General features: G+C 50.5%; 1 protein-coding gene across 1 annotated transcript; it reads right to left on the bottom strand.

Moving 5' to 3' along the window:
- Positions 1–3,202: 3,202 nt before the first annotated feature.
- Positions 3,203–14,363, bottom strand: LOC147092012 (uncharacterized). The gene is made up of 3 exons (XM_085976986.1): positions 14,173–14,363; positions 13,749–13,914; positions 3,203–4,834 (listed from the first exon to the last, which is right to left on the bottom strand). The coding sequence occupies exon 3, from the start codon at positions 4,724–4,726 to the stop codon at positions 3,497–3,499; it is 1,230 nt and encodes a 409-aa protein (XP_085833112.1). The 5' UTR covers positions 4,727–4,834; positions 13,749–13,914; positions 14,173–14,363; the 3' UTR covers positions 3,203–3,496.
- Positions 14,364–15,767: the final 1,404 nt, after the last annotated feature.

Here is a 15,767-nt window from a genome sequence, read left to right as displayed (position 1 = left end):
TTTTGTATCAAAATAGAAGAAATGTATTTGTGACACACACACAATTAATAATTAAATCACAATGTGATTGTGAGGATCGATTTTCGCCTCGATACCTTCCGTGTCCAGCGGTCGAGGAAGGTATCAAGTGAACCGGTGGACACCGCCTGCTCCCTCTCCAGGGCCACCCGGGCAGGGACAAGACCATGGGAGAGAGGCAGGCAGCCAGAGTGACCCCATGGGCCCCGCCCATTCTGGGCCTACAAATTGCTGTTTTCGCCAGGCCCAAGAGCAGGTCCAGGAGAAGATCCTCCCACTGACCCACCCCCACTCCGCACCGGGCGGCCAAAGATTAGGAGCGTGGGGCTAAAGTGTAACCAAGAGTTGAGGAGCAGCCCCTTCACTTAACTATCCAGGGGCTGTAACCTCTCACACTGAATATATACACGGCCCATGGGCTCCTCTAGGCCACAGAAACCACATCTGGCCTTGGAGTCCAGAAAGGAGCTTAAAAACTGTTGCACACGACAGCTCCCTGCAACAGTCTCCACCCCAGATCCCCAATGGTGCTGGGAAGGACTCCCGCATAGAGAGCCCTCCATTGGGGACCCTCGCCTCCGTCAGATAGCAAGGTGACCCGCCAGTCTGATTGAGATTGGGCAATAAACAAAATTAATCAATAAATGACACAGAAACCCAAGTCCCCAGGTCCTCAGCCCTGGTGTGAAGTACGCTGGCCACCAATTTTCCATTACTATCTCGCACCTCAGGCCCCGCCCAGTCTGGTTTAATTACTAAATGTTTTCTAACTCGGGTTCAGGCCTGTCATTCTGAGGGAAACAAGGCCTCATATATTGGTGTGTCCCACCCGAGCGGCTGTTAATGGCTTTAATAAACTGGTAGCAAGGTTTTTTAAAAAGGTGAAAAGAGGTGAATAACGCAACTAGCGATGCCTCAAAACTCACGGACAGAGAAATCCACTTCATCATCGCCCCTGCCACAGGACTCAATATTCACCCCCTCCACCACTGGTGCACTGTGTCTGCAGTATGTACGGTCTAAAAGATGACCACAGTCAGGCCGTGTGGAGTCAAGGGCCAGGCAGCAGAATGGATGGAAAGATCGCTACAAACTTCCCTTAACTCCAAACCTCTGATTTCTGTTTTGTAGCCAGCTTTCCATCCATTCTGCTGCCTGGCCCTTCCCTCCACACAGCCTGACCTTGGTCATCTTGTCGATCTTACATACTGTTATGGATAGCAAGCTGGTCACAAAACAGAAAAGAGAGAGTAGGGGTTAAGAATAGCTACTCAGACTGACGAAAGGTGGGAAGTGGTGTTCCACAGGGATCGGCGCTGGGATCACTATTGTTCACAATTTACATAAACGATTTGGACGATGAATCAGAAGAACAATTTCAAAGTTTGTCGATAACACCAAATTGGGAGGTAGAGTTAATACTGAGGAAGACAAAATGCAAGAAGACATTAATAAATTTCAGAATGGGCGTGTAATTGGCAAATGAATTTCACTGTAGATCAGTGTGAGGTGCTGTGTTAATGAATTTCACTATAGATCAGTGTGAGGTGGTGTGTTAGTGAATTTCACTATAGATCAGTGAGAGGTGGTGTGTTAATGAATTTCACTATAGTTCAGTTTGCGGTGATGTGTTAATGAATTTCACTATAGATCAGTGTGAGGTGGTGTGTTAATGAATTTCACTGTAGATCAGTGTGAGGTGGTGTGTTAATGAATGTCATGATAGATCAGTGTGAGGTGGTGTATTAATGAATGTCACTGTAGATCGGTGTGAGGTGGTGTGTTAATGAATGCACTATAGATCAGTGTGAGGTGGTGTGTTAATGAATTTCACTATAGATCAGTGTGAGGTGGTGTGTTAATGAATTCCACTATAGATCAGTGTGAGGTGGTGTGTTAATGAATTTCACTATAGATCAGTGTGAGGTGGTGTGTTAATGAATTTCACTGTAGATCAGTGTGAGGTGGTGTGTTAATGAATTTCACGATAGATCAGTGTGAGGTTGTGTGTTAATGAATTTCATTGCAGATCAGTGTGAGCGGGTGTGTTAATGAATTTCACTGTAGGGCAGTAGGAGGTGGTGTGTTTTGGTGGGAAGAATAAGGAGGCCACTCAGTACTTGGACAAGGGGGTGAAATTGGGTTGCTTTGTGCCTCCCGCAATATTCAGTGGGAGTTAAGCAGCGTAGGTAGTCAGTAGCTCCCCGCGGCACTGCACCACCGGCAATGACATCATTGCCAAGCGCAGCACCCCGGCTGCAACCATGGGTTACGACCACTGACCTATCACCGGACGATATGTCCGACAGGGTCAGGGGTCGTATCTGCAGCCGCGGCGATGCCACTTAAAGGGCAGGTGTCGGGCGGCAACTTTTTATTTTGGCCGACTGCCAGCACCTGCCCCCTTCCCCTTTCTTCTTCGGGGTGTCGGCCGCAATCGCACAGCCCGGCGCTCCTCTTGATCCGACACCCCACTCCCCGGTGGTCCAGCAGGGCCCAGGTGTGCGCAGTGCTGCGCCCCTCCCCTTTAATCAGGGAGGGAGGTCTGCTATGGCATGGTGCTACGTGCTGACGGGCACGGTGCTGTGACATGAAGCGCCGTGAAATTCACTGGTAGCGCCTCAAGAGGGAGGGGAGTGCTTCCAGTAGCACCCTGCCTCCTGCCTGGGGCGCTACCACTGAATTTAATGCACAGGGGCGATAACTTTTTCAGGGCGCTAAAATTAGCTCCAGTGACGTTAGCGACCCAAAGTGGGCATCACCGAATTTCCCCCTAAGAGTCTAAATGGGCTGGAGGAGCAGAGGGATCCAGATACACAAATCACTAAAAGTAGCAACACAGGTTAATAAGGCCATTAAAATAAAAGCACTGGGGTAGATTCCTAAAGGAGCATTCTGTTCCATGCCTAGGAGCTCTGAACCATGGCAGAGAGTAGCTGGGACACGTTTCTCACATGCCTCGAGATTAACCCGCACGGCAACTTTGCTGTCAGTGAAGAGAGACAAGAAAAACCAAAGTGCCGTTTGCCCCTCTCAGTGTGGCCCTGAAGGACTGTGTCCAGGCTGGAGTTCTGTTCCCACCGTACGACCCTCCCCCAGATTGTCCTTTGAGCTCCAGCCAGGTGATGCTAAACACTCAGGTGGGAAAGAAGAAAATCTACAATAATGTGTTTAAAACAAAGCTGGTTTATTTGACATCTATCCAGAATATTAAACTCCAGCCCAGTTATAGGGGTTATTAACATCAGCAGAAACAAACCCCAACTGTCAGAATGAACATGGTTCAGTCCTGGATGTGATTAACAGCAGCAATAATAGCAGAATCCAACCCCTGCAGTCACTTGTGAACTCGCTGGTGTGTCAGCAGGTTGGATGACTGAGTGAATCCATTCCCACACTCAGAGCAGGTGAACGACCTCTCTACAGTGTGAACTTGTTGGCGTGTCAGCAGTTTGGATGCCAGAGTGAATCCCTTTCCTCACACGGAGCAGGTGAACGGCCTCTCCCCAGTGTGACTGCGCTGGTGTTTCAGCAGGTTGGATGACTCAGTGAATCCCTTCCCACAAACGGAGCAGGTGAACGCCCTCTCCCCAGTGTGACTGCGCTGGTGTACAGTGAGCTCAGATGATCGCCTGAACCCAGTCCCGCAGTGAGAGCACCTGAACGGTCTCTCGTCAGTGTGAACACGTTGATGGTATGTCAGTTCCCTGGAACTTTTAAAGCACTTCCCACAGTCCGGGCAATTAAAAGGTCTCTCATCAGTGTGAACTCGCTGGTGATTCAGCAGGTTGGATGAATTAGTGAATCCTTTCCCACACTCGGAGCAGGTGAACTGCCTCTCCCCAGTGTGAACTCGCTGGTGATTCAGCAGTTTGGATGAATTAGTGAATCCCTTCCCACACTCAGAGCAGGTGAATGGCCTCTCCCCAGTGTGAACATGCTGATGATTCAGCAGGTTGGATGACTGAGTGAATCCCTTCCCACACTCAGAGCAGGTGAACGGCCTCTCCCCGGTGTGAATACGCTGGTGTCTCAGTAGTTCAGATGACTGAGTGAATCCCTTCCCACACTCAGAGCAGGTGAATGGCCTCTCCCCAGTGTGAACTCGCTGGTGTGTCAGTAGGTGGGATAACCGAGTGAATCCCTTCCCACACTCAGAGCAGGTGAACGGCCTCTCACCGGTGTGAATACGCTGGTGTCTCAGTAGGTGGGATGACTGAGTGAATCCCTTCCCACACTTAGAGCAGGTGAACGGTCTCTCTCCAATGTGAACTCGCTGGTGATTCAGCAGGCTGGATGAATTAGTGAATCCCTTCCCACACTCAAAGCAGGTGAACGGTCTCTCCCCGGTGTGAACACGCTGGTGTGTCTGAAGGTCAGATGACTGAGTGAATCCCTTCCCACACTCACAGGTGAATGGCCTCTCCCCAGTGTGAACTCGCTGGTGTGTCAGCAGGTTGGATGACTGAGTGAATCCCTTCCCACACTCAGAGCAGGTGAATGGCCTCTCCCCAGTGTGAACTCGCTGGTGTCTCAGCAGGCTGGATGACTGAGTGAATCCCTTCCCACACTCAGAGCAGGTGAATGGCCTCTCCCCGGTGTGAATGCGCTTGTGTCTCGATAGGCCAGAGGGTTTGCTGAAGCCTCGTCCACACACAGAACACGTGTACGGTTTCTCCCCGCTGTGAATGGTGCTTTTTGCTTCCATGTTCAGAGGCCGGTGAGATTCAGATCCGGCGAGTCGAGTGACTCTGTCAGATCTTGAAGTGATGTTTGGTTTGAGCTTACTGTCTGTAAATCCTCCCCTTCCAGTGCCCTGTAAAATTAATTTAAAACAGGGAGCGTGAGAGACAACCCACAGGAAAACAAAGGCAGGTTGTGAAATTGAGCTCAATGAACCTGGTCAATTGTGGGGCCGGCACCAGAAAAAAGTGACCATGAAAGCTGCTGGATTGTCATAAAAACCCAACTGGTTCACTGATGTCCTTCGGGAAGGGAATCCGCCACCTGGTCTGGGCCTACACACAACTCTGGCCTCTATGGGAGGAGAGAGAGGTGGGAGTGGGAGGGGGAGGGGGCGAAGGAAAGGAACTTTATACATCTGCAACTCGCCCAGAACTTTGATAGAACCTCCAAAACCCGCAACCTCCACCACCTAGAAGGACAAGGGCAGCTGTTGTATGGGAGCACCATCACCTCCAAGTTCCCCTCCAAGTCACACATCATCCTGACTCAGATATATTCATCGTTGCTGGGTCATAATCCTGGAACTCCTTACCGAACAACATTGTGGGAATACCTTCACCACACGGACTGCAGTAGTTCAAGAAGGCGACTCACCACCCCCTTCTCAACGGGAAACTGGGGATTGGCAATATTTGCTGCTCTTGCGAGCTACGCCCACATCCCAAGAATGAATTAAAACAAATCTGTAGATGCAAACTGGATTAAAAGCCTGTACAGAAATACTTGTTCCTAAAACAATACTCTTTTACATTGTACGGACAGTGTCTGTTTAACAACCTAATCTCCCCTAGAATCCACCTCCCTTTACAGTCTCACATTGGAAATTGTTGGGTCCTCCTGGGCTCAGAAGTACTGGGGGTTAAACGCAGCAGCTTCTCCTCCATCTCCACTCCAGCTCAAACTGAAACATAGAAACATAGAAACACAGAAGATAGAAGCAGGAGTAGGCTATTCGGCCCCTCAAGCCTGCTCCGCCATTCAATGCGATCATGGCTGATCATCCAAATTCAGTACTCGGTCCCTGCTTTCTCTCCATATCCCTTGATCCCTTTAGCTTTAAGAAATATATCCAATTCCTTCTTGAATATATTTAATGTATTGGCCTCTACTGCCTTCCACAGGTTCACCACTCTCTGGGTGAAGAAATTCCTCCTAATTTCTGTCCTAAATGGCTTACCCCGTATCCTTAGACTGTGACCCCTGGTTCTGGACTCCCCGACCATCAGGAACATCCTTCCTGCATCTAGTCTGTCCAGTCCTGTCAGAATTTTATAAGTTTCAATGAGATCCCCTCTCATTCTTGTAAACTCCAGCGAGTACAAGCCCAATTGTCCCAATCTCTCCTCATACGTCATTCCTGCCATCCCAGGTATCAGCCTGGTGAATCTTCGTTGAACTCTTTCCACGGCAAGAACATCCTTCCTCAGATAAGGCGACCAAAACTGCACACAATACTCAAGATGTGGTCTCACCAAGGTCCTGTACAACTGCAGCAAGACATCCTTGTTCCTGTACTCAAACCCTCTCGCTACGAAGGCCAACATACCATTTGCCTTCTTAACCGCCTGCTGCACCTGCATGCTTACCTTCAGCGACTGGTGCACAAGGACACCCAGGTCTCATTGCACTTCCTCTTCTCCCAATCTATTGCCATTCAGATAATAATCTGCCTTCCTGTTTTTGCCACCAAAGTGGATAACCTCACATTTATCCACGTTATATTGCATCTGCCATGCTTCTGCCCAATCACCCAACCTGTCCAAATCATCCTGTAGTTTCTCGGCATCCTCCTCACAGCACACACGCCCACCCAGCTTTGTGTCGTCTGCAAATTTGGAGATATTACATCTAGTTCCCTTGCCTAGATCATTAATATATATTGTGAATAGCTGGGGTCCAAGGACCAATCCCTGCGGTACCCCACTAGTCACTGCCTGCCACTCGGAAAAAGACCCGTTTATTCCAACTCTTTGCTGTCTCTCTGCCAACCAGTTCTCTATCCAAGTCAATACCTTGCCCCCAATCCCAGGTGCCTTAACTTTACACACTAATCTCTTATGCGGGACCTTATCGAAAGCCTTCTGAAAGTCCAAATACACAACATCCACTGGTTCTCCCTTATCTATTTTACTAGTTACATCCTCAACAATGAAGCAACAAAAAGACCTACACAGGCGGCCAGGGACCTACCTTCCGTCAGCCTGCAATAAAACTCTTCCCCACAGCCGCTGACTAATGGCGGCCGCAGCACCCACAATTCCCGCGCCCGAGAAACCGCTCTATGCAACGCGCCGATTTCCCCGCTGAGAGTGCGCATGCTCCCCAGGGCCGTGGGCCATTCTGGGAGCCTGGCTGTCATCCTTTGTCCCGAGTCAGACTCAGTGGTACCAGCTGAAGAAACCGGGAAGCGGCGGCTCGGATCGGAGAGGCGCTGCACCCTGGGTTCCCTGGTGCCGGGGCCCTGGCCGCACGTCCGCACCGCACTTTATGAAGGATGTGAAGGCCTCAGAAAGGGTGCAGAAAAGATTTACAAGAATGGTTCCAGGTATGAGGGACTTCAGTTGGGTGGATAGACTGGAGAAGCTGGGGTTGTTCTCCTTAGAGCAGAGAAGTTGAGAGGAGATTTGATAGAGGTGTTCAAAATCACGAGGGGTCAGGACAGAGTAGAGAGAGAGAAACTGTTCCCATTGGCGGAAGGGTTGAGAACCAGAGGACACAGATTTAAGGTGATTGGCAGAAGAACCAAAGGCGACATGAGGAAAAACTTTTTACGCAGCGAGTGGTTAGGATGTGGAATGCACTGCCTGAAAGGCTGGTGGAGGCAGATTCAATCATGGCTTTCAAAAGAGAATTGGATAAGTACCTGAAGTAAAGAAATTTGCAGGGTTACGGGGAAAGGGCGGGGAGTGGGACTAGCTGAAGTGGTCTTGCAGAGAGCCGGCACGGGCTCGACGGGCTGAATGGCCTCCTTCTGTGCTGTAACCATTCTAGGATTCTATAAAATATTAGAGTTTGTTCCACAGAAGCACGAAGTTTATCTGCTTTTATTGATGAATTTAAAAAGTCTCTATTAAAACCTGAGCCAGTGTATTGTGAGCCAAAGAGCCTTGTGTCCAATGAGGGGAATAAAGGCCCACAGCCTCCCCTGGCCCCGGGCCCTGAACAAGGGACTGGAGAAACTCGCTGCCCTGCGGATCAGACAATCAGACGGCGCTAGCCCCGCCCCTTGGGCTCCCCGATTGGTTGGAGGACCCGCCGCCGGCTCGCTCCTCCAGCCCCGCCCGCTCCCTATTGGTCAGAAGCTCCCATCAATCAGGCCCTGGGCCCAGGTCACGTGTCCCCGAGGAGCTCACGTGCTCCGTCCAACTGACGCCGCTCGGTCCGGGGCCTCGCGGACTCTCAGGTTTTTCTGTTTCGCTTTATTCTCTGCCGCTCCACCCCTCCCCCACCACCCCGCGTGATTCTCCACCCAATCGGAGCGGAGAAAACTCACTTTGCGCCACCGATCGCGACTCTGGACCCGACACCAAGGCCTTTCCCCGGAATGGCCCGCGCCGACTCCATCCGGCAGGATCTGAGTGTGCAGACGCAGCTCCGAGTGGGGGAGGGGGTTGGTGTCCTCTGGGCATGCGCGGTTGTTGCCCTTGGTGACCGGGAGAGGTCGCTGTGCCGGACTCGGTCCAAACTGCCGCTCCCTGTGCGCATGCGCGGACTATCGTCTGTCAATCAACCATCAGCCAGAATAGGTCCCTGGTGAGACCAGTGAAGAAAGAAAGACTTGCATTTCTATAGCGCCTTTCACCACCACCGGACGTCCCAAAGTGCTTTACAGCCAATGAAGTACTTTTGAAGTGTAGTCACTGTTGTAATGTAGGAAATGCGGCAGTCAAATAGCGCACAGCAAGCTTCCACAAACAGCAATGTGATAATGACCAGATAATCTATCTTTTTGTTAAATCTGTTTCTCTCTCTACGGATGTTGCCTGGCCTGCTGAGTGTTTCCAGCATTTCCTGTTGTTATTTCAGATTTCCAGCTTCCGCAGTATTTTGCTATTATCCTTTTGTTACATTGATTGAGGGATAAACATTGACGAGGACACCTGGGATATTTCCCCTGCTCTTTCCCACATTACAACAGTGACTACACCTCAAAAGTACTTCATTGGCTGTAAAGCACTTCAAGACGTCTGCTGGTCATGAAAGCACGATATAAATGCAAGTCTTTCTTTCTCAAAATAGTGTCATGGGATCTTTTACATCCACCTGAGAGAGCAGACAGGGCCTCAGTTTAATGTCTCATCCGAAAGACGCCACCTCTGACAGTGCCTCAGTACTGCACTGGAGTGTCAGCCTGAATTTTTGTGCTCAAGTCTCTGGAGTGGGACTTGAACCCACAACCTTATGCCTCAGAGGCAAGAGTGCTACCATAGAGTCATAGATTTATACAGCACAGAAAGGGGCCCTTCGGCCCATCATGTCCGCGCCGGCCATCAAGCCCTGTCTATTCTAATCCCATTTTCCAGCACTTGGTCCATAGCCTTGTATGCTGTGGCGTTTCAAGTGCTCATCTAAATGCTTCTTGAATGTTGAGGGTTCCTGCCTCTACCACCCTTTCAGGCAGTGAGTTCCAGATTCCAACCACCCTCTGGGTGAAAAAGCTTTTCCTCAAATACCCTCTAAACCTCCTGCCCCTTAACTTGAAACTATGACCCCTGGTTATTGACCCCTCTACTAAGAGGAAAAGTTCCTTTCTATCTACCCTATCTATGCCCCTTATAATTTTGTACACCTCAACCTGGTCCCCCCTCAGCCTTCTCTGCTCTAAGGAAAACAACCCCAGCCTGTCCAGTCTCTCTTCATAGCTGAAGCGCTCCATCCCAGGTAACACCCTGGTGAATCTCCTCTGCACCTTCTCCAATGCAATCACTTCCTTCCTATAGTGTGGCAACCAGAACTGCACACAGTATTCCAGCTGTGGCCTAACTAGCATTTTGTACAGCTCCATCATAACCTCCCTGCTCTGATATTCTATGCCTCAGCTAATGAAGGCAAGTACCCCATATGCCCTTTTAACCACCTTATCTAGCTGTCCTGCTGCCCTCAGGGATCTATGTACATGCACACCAAGGTCCCTCTGGTCCTCTGTCCTTCCTAGGGTTCTGCCATTCATTGTGTATTCCCTTGTTAGTCCTCCCAAAATGCATCACCTCACACTTTTCAGGGTTAAATTCCATTTGCCACTGTTGTGCCCATCTAACCAACCCGGCTATATTCTCCTGTAGCCTGAGGCTTCCCTCCTTGCCACTCCACCAATTTTCATGTCATCTGTGAACTTACTGATCATACCTTCTACATTCATATCTAAATCATTGATGTACACTACAAACAGCAAAGGACCCAGACCCTGTGGTACACCACTGGACACAGGCTTCCAGTCACAAAAACAACCTTCGACCATCACCCTCTGCCTCCTGCCACTAAGCCAATTTTGGATCCAATGTGCCAAATTGCCCTGGATCCCATGGGCTCTTACCTTCTTGACCAGTCTCCCATGTGGGACTTTGTCAAAAGCCTTACTGAAGTCCATGTAGACTACATCAACTGGACTGCCCTCATCCACACACCTAGTCATCCCCATCGAAAAATTCAATCAAATTGGTTAGACATGATCTCCCCCTGACAAAACCATGCTGACTATCCTTGATTAATCCTTGCCTCTCCAAGTGGAGACTAATTCTGTCCCTCAGAAGTTTTTCCAATAATTTCCTTACCACTGATGTTCGTCTCACTGGCCTGTAATTCCCTGGTTTATCCCTACTACTACCCTTCTTGAATAATTGTACTACGTTAGCTGTTCTCCAGTCCTCTGGCACCTCCCCTGTGGCCAGAGAGGTTCTGAAAATTTGTGTCAGAGCCCCTGCAATCTCCTCCCTTGCCTCACACAGCAGCCTGGGATACATCTCGTCTGGGCCTGGGGGTTTATCCACTTTTAAGCCCGCTAAAACCACTAGTACCTCCTCCCTCTCAATACTAATTTGTTCAAGTATATCACAATCTCCCTGCCTGATTTCTATGCCTGCATCGTCCTTCTCCATAGTGAACACAGATGCAAAATATTAATTTAAAACCTCACCTACATCTTCTGGCTCTACACACAGATTGCCACTTTGGTCCCTAATGGGCTCTACTCTTTCCCTGGTTATCCTCTTGCCCTTAATATACTAATAAAACACCATGGGATTTTCCTTTATTTTGCCTGCCAGTGTTTTTTCATGACCCCTCTTCGTTCTCCTAATTTCTTTTTTAAGCACCCCCCTGCACTTTCTATACTCCTCTAGGGCTTCCTCTGTTTATAGTCCTTTGTATCTGCCAAAAGCCTCCCTTTGTTTCCTAAACCATTCTTGTATGTCCCTTGACATCCAGGGTTCCCTGGGCTTGTTGGTCCCACCCTTGACCTTTACGGGAACATGTTGGCGTTGTACTCTCTCTATTTCCTTTCTGAAAGACTCCCACTGCTCTGATGTGGATTTTCCTACAAGTAACTGATCCCAGTCCACTTGGGCCAGATCCTGCCTTATCATATTAAAATCGACCTTCCCCCAATTTAGAACCTTTATTTCTGGTCCATCTTTGTCCTTTTCCATAACTACTTTAAATCTCACCGAATTATGGTCACTGTCACCAAAATGCTTTCCTACTAATGCTTCTACCACATGCCCTGCTACATTCTCTCTAATTAAGTCCAGTACCGCCCCCTCTCTTGTAGGACTTTCTACATGTTGGCTGAAAAAGCTCTCCTGGATGCACTGTGAGAATTCCACACCCCCTAAGCCTTTCACACTCTGACTATCCCAGTTAATATTGGAGAAGTTGAAATCCCCAACAATTATGACCCTATTATTTCTACACTTCTCTGAGATTTGCCTACATATCTGTTCCTCTATCTCCCCCTTACTGTTTGGGGGCCTATAGTACACTCCCAGCAAAGTGCTTGCCCCCGTTTTGTCTTTAAGTTCTACCCATATGACCTCATTAGAGGAACCTGCTAAGGTATCATCCCTCCTTACAGCAGAAATTGACTCCTTGATTAATATTGCTAACCTGATTTTTGGTCAACTCTTGGAGAATTCACCTTTAATAAATCTCCGGGAGAAGGAGTCACTTCACTTGTACTGGTTCTTGGGGCCTGATCAACTTCCCCAGGAGCAGGGCCTTGACCCTGACTTTATTCATTTGTACTGGTTCCTGGGGCCTGATCACCTTCCCCAGGAGCAGGGCCTTGATTCTGCGGGTGTTTTATTGCACCGCTTGGTTTACTTGAGAAGAGCCCCATCAGGACGAGGGCGGGAGGGTCCGGGGGCGAGGGCGGGAGGGTCCGGGGGCGAGGGCGGGAGGGTCCGGGGGCGAGGGCCCGGGGGCGAGCGCGGGAGGGTCCGGGGGCGAGCGCGGGAGGGTCCGGGGGCGAGCGCGGGAGGGTCCGGGGGCGAGCGCGGGAGGGTCCGGGGGCGAGCGCGGGAGGGTCCGGGGGCGAGCGCGGGAGGGTCCGGGGGCGAGCGCGGGAGGGTCCGGGGGCGAGCGCGGGAGGGTCGGGGGGGTGAGTGCGGGAGGGTCGGGGGGGTGAGTGCGGGAGGGTCGGGGGGGTGAGTACCTGAGTCAATGGGACTCTCTGACCTTTCTCCCCAATCCATCTCCAGGACCAGTGTGTATCTGAGTCAATGGGACTCTCTCTGACCTTTCTCCCCAGTCCATCTCCAGGACCAGTGTGTATCTGAGTCAATGGGACTCTCTGACCTTTCTCCCCAGTCCATCTCCAGGACCAGTGTGTATCTGAGTCAATGAGACACTCTCTGAACTTTTTCCCCAGTCCATCTCCAGGAAAATTGGTGGGGTGGTAAATAGCGAGGAGAGTAGACTCAGTCTGCAGGATGATATAGATGGGTTGGTCAGATGGGCGGAACAGTGGGAAATGGAATTTAACCCTGAAATGTGTGAGGTGATGCATTTTGGAGGGAGAAACAAGGCAAGGGAATACACAATGAATGGTAAGACCCTAGGAAAGACAGAGGATCAGAGGGACCTTGGTGTGCATGTACATAGATCCCTGAAGGCAGCAGAACAGGTGGTTAAAAAGGCGTATGGGATACTTGCCTTCATTAGCCGAGGCATAGAATATAAGAGCAGGGAGGTTATGACGGAGCTGTACAAAACACTGGTTAAGCCACAGCTGGAATACGGTGTACAGTTCTGATCGCCACACTATAGGAAGGGTGTGATTGCTTTGGAGAGGGTGCAGAGGAGATTCACCAGGATGTTACCTGGGCTGGAATGCTTCAGCTATGAAGAAAGACTGGACAGGCTGGGGTTGTTTTCCTTGGAGCAGAGAAGGCTGAGAGGGGACCTGATTGAGGTGCACAAAATTATAAGGGGCATAGATAGGGTAGATAGAAAGGAACTTTTTCCCTTAGTAGAGGGGTCAATAACAAGGGGGAATAGATTCAAGGTAAGGGGCAGGAGGTTTATAGGGGATTTGAGGAAGAACTTTTCACCCAGAGGGTGGTTGGAATCTGGAACTCACTGCCTGAAAGGGTGGTAGAGGCAGGAACTCTCACAACATTCAAGAAGCATTTGGATGAGCACTTGAAATGCCATAGCATACAAGGCTACGGACCAAATGCTGGAAAATGGGATTAGATTAGACAGGGCATGATGGCCGGCGCGGACGCGATGGGCCGAAGGGCCTCTTTCTGTGCTGTATAACTCTATGACCAGTGTGTATCGGAGTCAATGAGACTCTCTCTGACCTTTCTCCCCAGTCCATCTCCAGGACCAGTGTGTATCGGAGTCAATGAGACTCTCGCTGACCTTTCTCCCCAGTCCATCTCCAGGACCAGTGTGTATCTGAGTCAATGGGACTCTCTCTGACCTTTCTCCCCAGTCCATCCCCAGGACCAGTGTGTACCTGAGTCAATGAGACCCTCTCTTACCTTTTTCCCCCAGTCGATCTCTGGAAGCTCTTTGAATCGGAAGGGTTCTCTCTGGTTGGTGCTCACAATCCTGTGCTGGTTCACCTGCTGGTGTTCCTCAGTCTACAATCCCTGTTTACTTCGAGCTGAGCACCTTCCTCAATCACACCATCATTCACCGGGAGATCTAATTGTGGCAAAGCAGAAAATAAGAACAATATTGAAAGCGTGAAATAATGTAATGTAGACTTTTAATCTGCTTACTAATAATTCAATTTCAAGGCCGAGTATTTGTTTGATTTTGTCCCTTTCCTCAGATCCCCAGTTCGAGGGCTGTGTGCTTAGTTTGGAGATTTTCCTCACTGTAAATTTCCGGCCTCCTGAGACTCCCCCATTTTCACTGCTCTGGGCGGAAATGCGCCATTTTCTGTGCGGAGTTACTAACCGGAGCGGTGACCCTGTGACCTTCCCTCGCTGTGATCTAAACTCGGGGCTGAGCAGCCGCTGTCGGGCCGGGTGCTGAATGGAGCCGAATTCCCACAGGCACAGAGCGGACCCTGTAACCCGGGCAACCACCCTGTTACTGACCGCCCGGCCCAGCACACAGCAAACCCATGATCAGCAGGGGAGCGGCACTGCGCCTGCGCGGGAGGGCAGGGGAGCGGCACTGCGCCTGCGCGGGAGAGAGAAAGTGAGCGGCACTGCGCCTGCGCCGGAGTGAGAGAAAGGAAGCGGCACTGCGCCTGCGCGGGGGGCGAGGGAGCGGCACTGCGCCTGTGCGGGAGAGAGAACGGGAGCGGCACTGCGCCTGCGCGGGAGGGAGAACGGGAGCGGCACTGCGCCTGCGCCGTAGTGCAAGGAGCGGCACTGCGCATGCGCGGGAGAGCGATGTCACACGAACGCATCACTATCGCTCCCAGTGGTGGGAGGACTACATCGGAGCATATTGTCAGGAGGCGGCTATTCAGCCCCTCCAGCCTGTTCCACCAGCCAATTCCATTCACTCCACCTGATTTCAAGAAAGGGTTGAGCATACTCGATACAGCAAACACCTGACAACACCCCGAACTAGCCGCGCCTCTAGCCAAGCTGTTCCAGTACAGCTACAACACTGGCATCTATCCGACAATGTGGAAAACTGCCCAGGTATGTCCTGTCCACAAAAAGCAGGACAAATCCGACCCGGCCAATTACCGTCCCATCAGTCTACTCTCAATCATCAGCAAAGTGATCGAAGGTGTCGTCGACAGTGCTATCAAGCGGCACTTACTCAGCAATAACCTGCTAACTGATGCCCAGTTTGGGTTCCGCCAGGGCCACTCAGCTCCTGACCTCATTACAGCCTTGGTCCAAACATGGACAAAAGAGTTGAACTCAAGAGGTGAGGTGAGAGTGACTGCCCTTGACATCAAGGCAGCATTTGACCAAGTGTGGCATCAAGGAGCCCTAGCAAAACTGAAGTCAATGGGAATCAAGGGGAAAACTCTCCATTGGTTGGCATCATACCTAGCACAAAGGAAGTTGGCTGTGGTTGTTGGACGTAATTCATCTCAATCACATGACATCACTGCAGGAGTTCCTCAGGGCAGTGTCCTAGGCCCAACCATCTTCAGCTGTTTCATCAATGACCTTCCCTCCATCATAAGGTCAGAAATGGGGATGTTTGCTGATGATTGCACACTGTTCAGCACCATTCGAGACTCGTCAGATACTGATGCAGTCCATGTCCATATGCAGCAAGACTTGGACAACATTCAGACTTCGGCTGACAAGTGGCAAGTAACATTTGCACCACACAAGTGCCAGGCAATGACCATCTCCAACAAGCGAGACTCTAACCATCTCCCCTTGACATTCAATGGCATTACCATCACTGAATCCCCCACTATCAACATCCTGGGGGTTACCATTGATCAGAAACTGAACTGGACCAGCCATATAAAGACTGTGGCTACAAGAGCAGGCCAGAGGCTGGGAATTCTGCAGCGAGTGTCTCACCTCCTGACTCCCCAAAGCCTTTCCACCATCTACAAGGCACAA

The sequence above is a fragment of the Somniosus microcephalus genome, unplaced genomic scaffold (genome assembly GCF_052327205.1).
Source record: "Somniosus microcephalus isolate GS21.2 unplaced genomic scaffold, FLI_Smic_1.0 unresolved_chr3, whole genome shotgun sequence".
NCBI lineage: Eukaryota > Metazoa > Chordata > Chondrichthyes > Squaliformes > Somniosidae > Somniosus > Somniosus microcephalus.
Note: the sequence above shows the minus strand (reverse complement) of the source record. Positions and strands in the feature narration are given on the sequence as shown.

Bases quoted from the DNA above. Each gene is read 5' to 3' on its own strand.
- LOC147092012 (XM_085976986.1), bottom strand. From the start codon at position 4,726: ATGGAAGCAAAAAGCACCATTCACAGCGGGGAGAAACCGTACACGTGT.